The 1,247-nt window shown below is 31.6% G+C and overlaps 1 protein-coding gene across 1 annotated transcript in view; it reads right to left on the reverse strand.

Moving 5' to 3' along the window:
- WDR17 (WD repeat domain 17) overlaps nucleotides 1-1,247 on the reverse strand; it is an 86,002-nt gene that overhangs the window by 2,216 nt on the left and 82,539 nt on the right. Inside the window, 2 exon segments of the mRNA XM_023724885.1 lie at nucleotides 325-508; nucleotides 829-927. Coding sequence (XP_023580653.1) covers nucleotides 325-508; nucleotides 829-927 — 283 coding nt within the window.

Consider the following 1,247-nt stretch of genomic DNA (forward strand, 5'->3'; position numbering starts at 1 on the left):
GAGTAGAAAGTTAATCTACTAAGATACAATAATTTATAATTGTGTTGATTGTTGCGTTGTCTCCTTTATTTAACTGTAATTTCCCTAATGATATGACCTACATGTATTTTAAAACATATTTGTTACTAATTATATGAATCACATGAAATGCTTGTATAATAGTCAATACAATGACTGTCTCTCTTAATTTACGGACAAAGGGGTCTATAAATAGGTACCTACTTTTACTTACTTTAGACTTACTTTAAAGGCATATTTTTTCAAATTAATGAAATAAATAAAAATGATGGAAATGTACAATTTATGCTTGACATGGGACTGTACCTGGATTTTTAATCCCGTAAAACAAGAGATGTGAATGTCTGAATGACTCGGAAGATTTGATCCAGTCACATAATCTGGTCCAATAATTCCTTTGAGTGGTTCTTCTTTTATTCTCTTTAGTAAAGTTGAATAAACCATTCTTTGTGAATCAGAAGGGGGTGTAGATGGAGATTCTTCTGTTAATCTGTGTTTTCAACAGATGTTAAAATTTCATTTTTGTAGAATCATAGAATTATTGAGGTTTACAACAGAAACAATCCCTGATGATTATTTAGTCCTCCTTTACAGATGAAGGCAAATCAACTTTAGACTTAATTTACAGTAGGACAAAGGACTTTAAAAAGACAGAACAGCATTGTAAACGGTTACTGATTATATGGTAAAAATATCAAGATTGATTATTCTGTTAAAATTAATAATGAGACAGTACACATTTCCAACAAGTTCATCTTTAATATTAGATGGTATTTTTTGCATTCCAATTTTTACATCGCATTTACTCACCGGTTGATGGACTGTGTGCAAGATCTCCATGCATCCAATTCCTCAGAAAGATGTTCAATTTTTAAAGGTACTGACACTTCACGACGTTTTAATAGCTGACTGAAACATGTGAAAAAGAAATTAACATTTGACATTAAAAATTAAGATATCAAAAAGGTAAATGAATTAACTATAAAGTTAATAACTACTGTGCAAAATATATATTATGTGTATATACTGGACTATACCCAGCTGCTTTTATTCGTTCCTTTAGGTATCACTTCTGCTCCCTTCCCACTCTGCCTGGTGTGTGTCAGCTCTCTCCTTCCTCTGTGTTCTCATGATAACCTGCATTACGGATATTATGACACATACACATTTTGTTATAATTGTTATTTTCTGTCTCTATCAACTGGCCTATAAATTCCATGAAGGCAGGG

The sequence above is a fragment of the Trichechus manatus genome, unplaced genomic scaffold (assembly GCF_000243295.1).
Source record: "Trichechus manatus latirostris isolate Lorelei unplaced genomic scaffold, TriManLat1.0 scaffold00267, whole genome shotgun sequence".
NCBI lineage: Eukaryota > Metazoa > Chordata > Mammalia > Sirenia > Trichechidae > Trichechus > Trichechus manatus.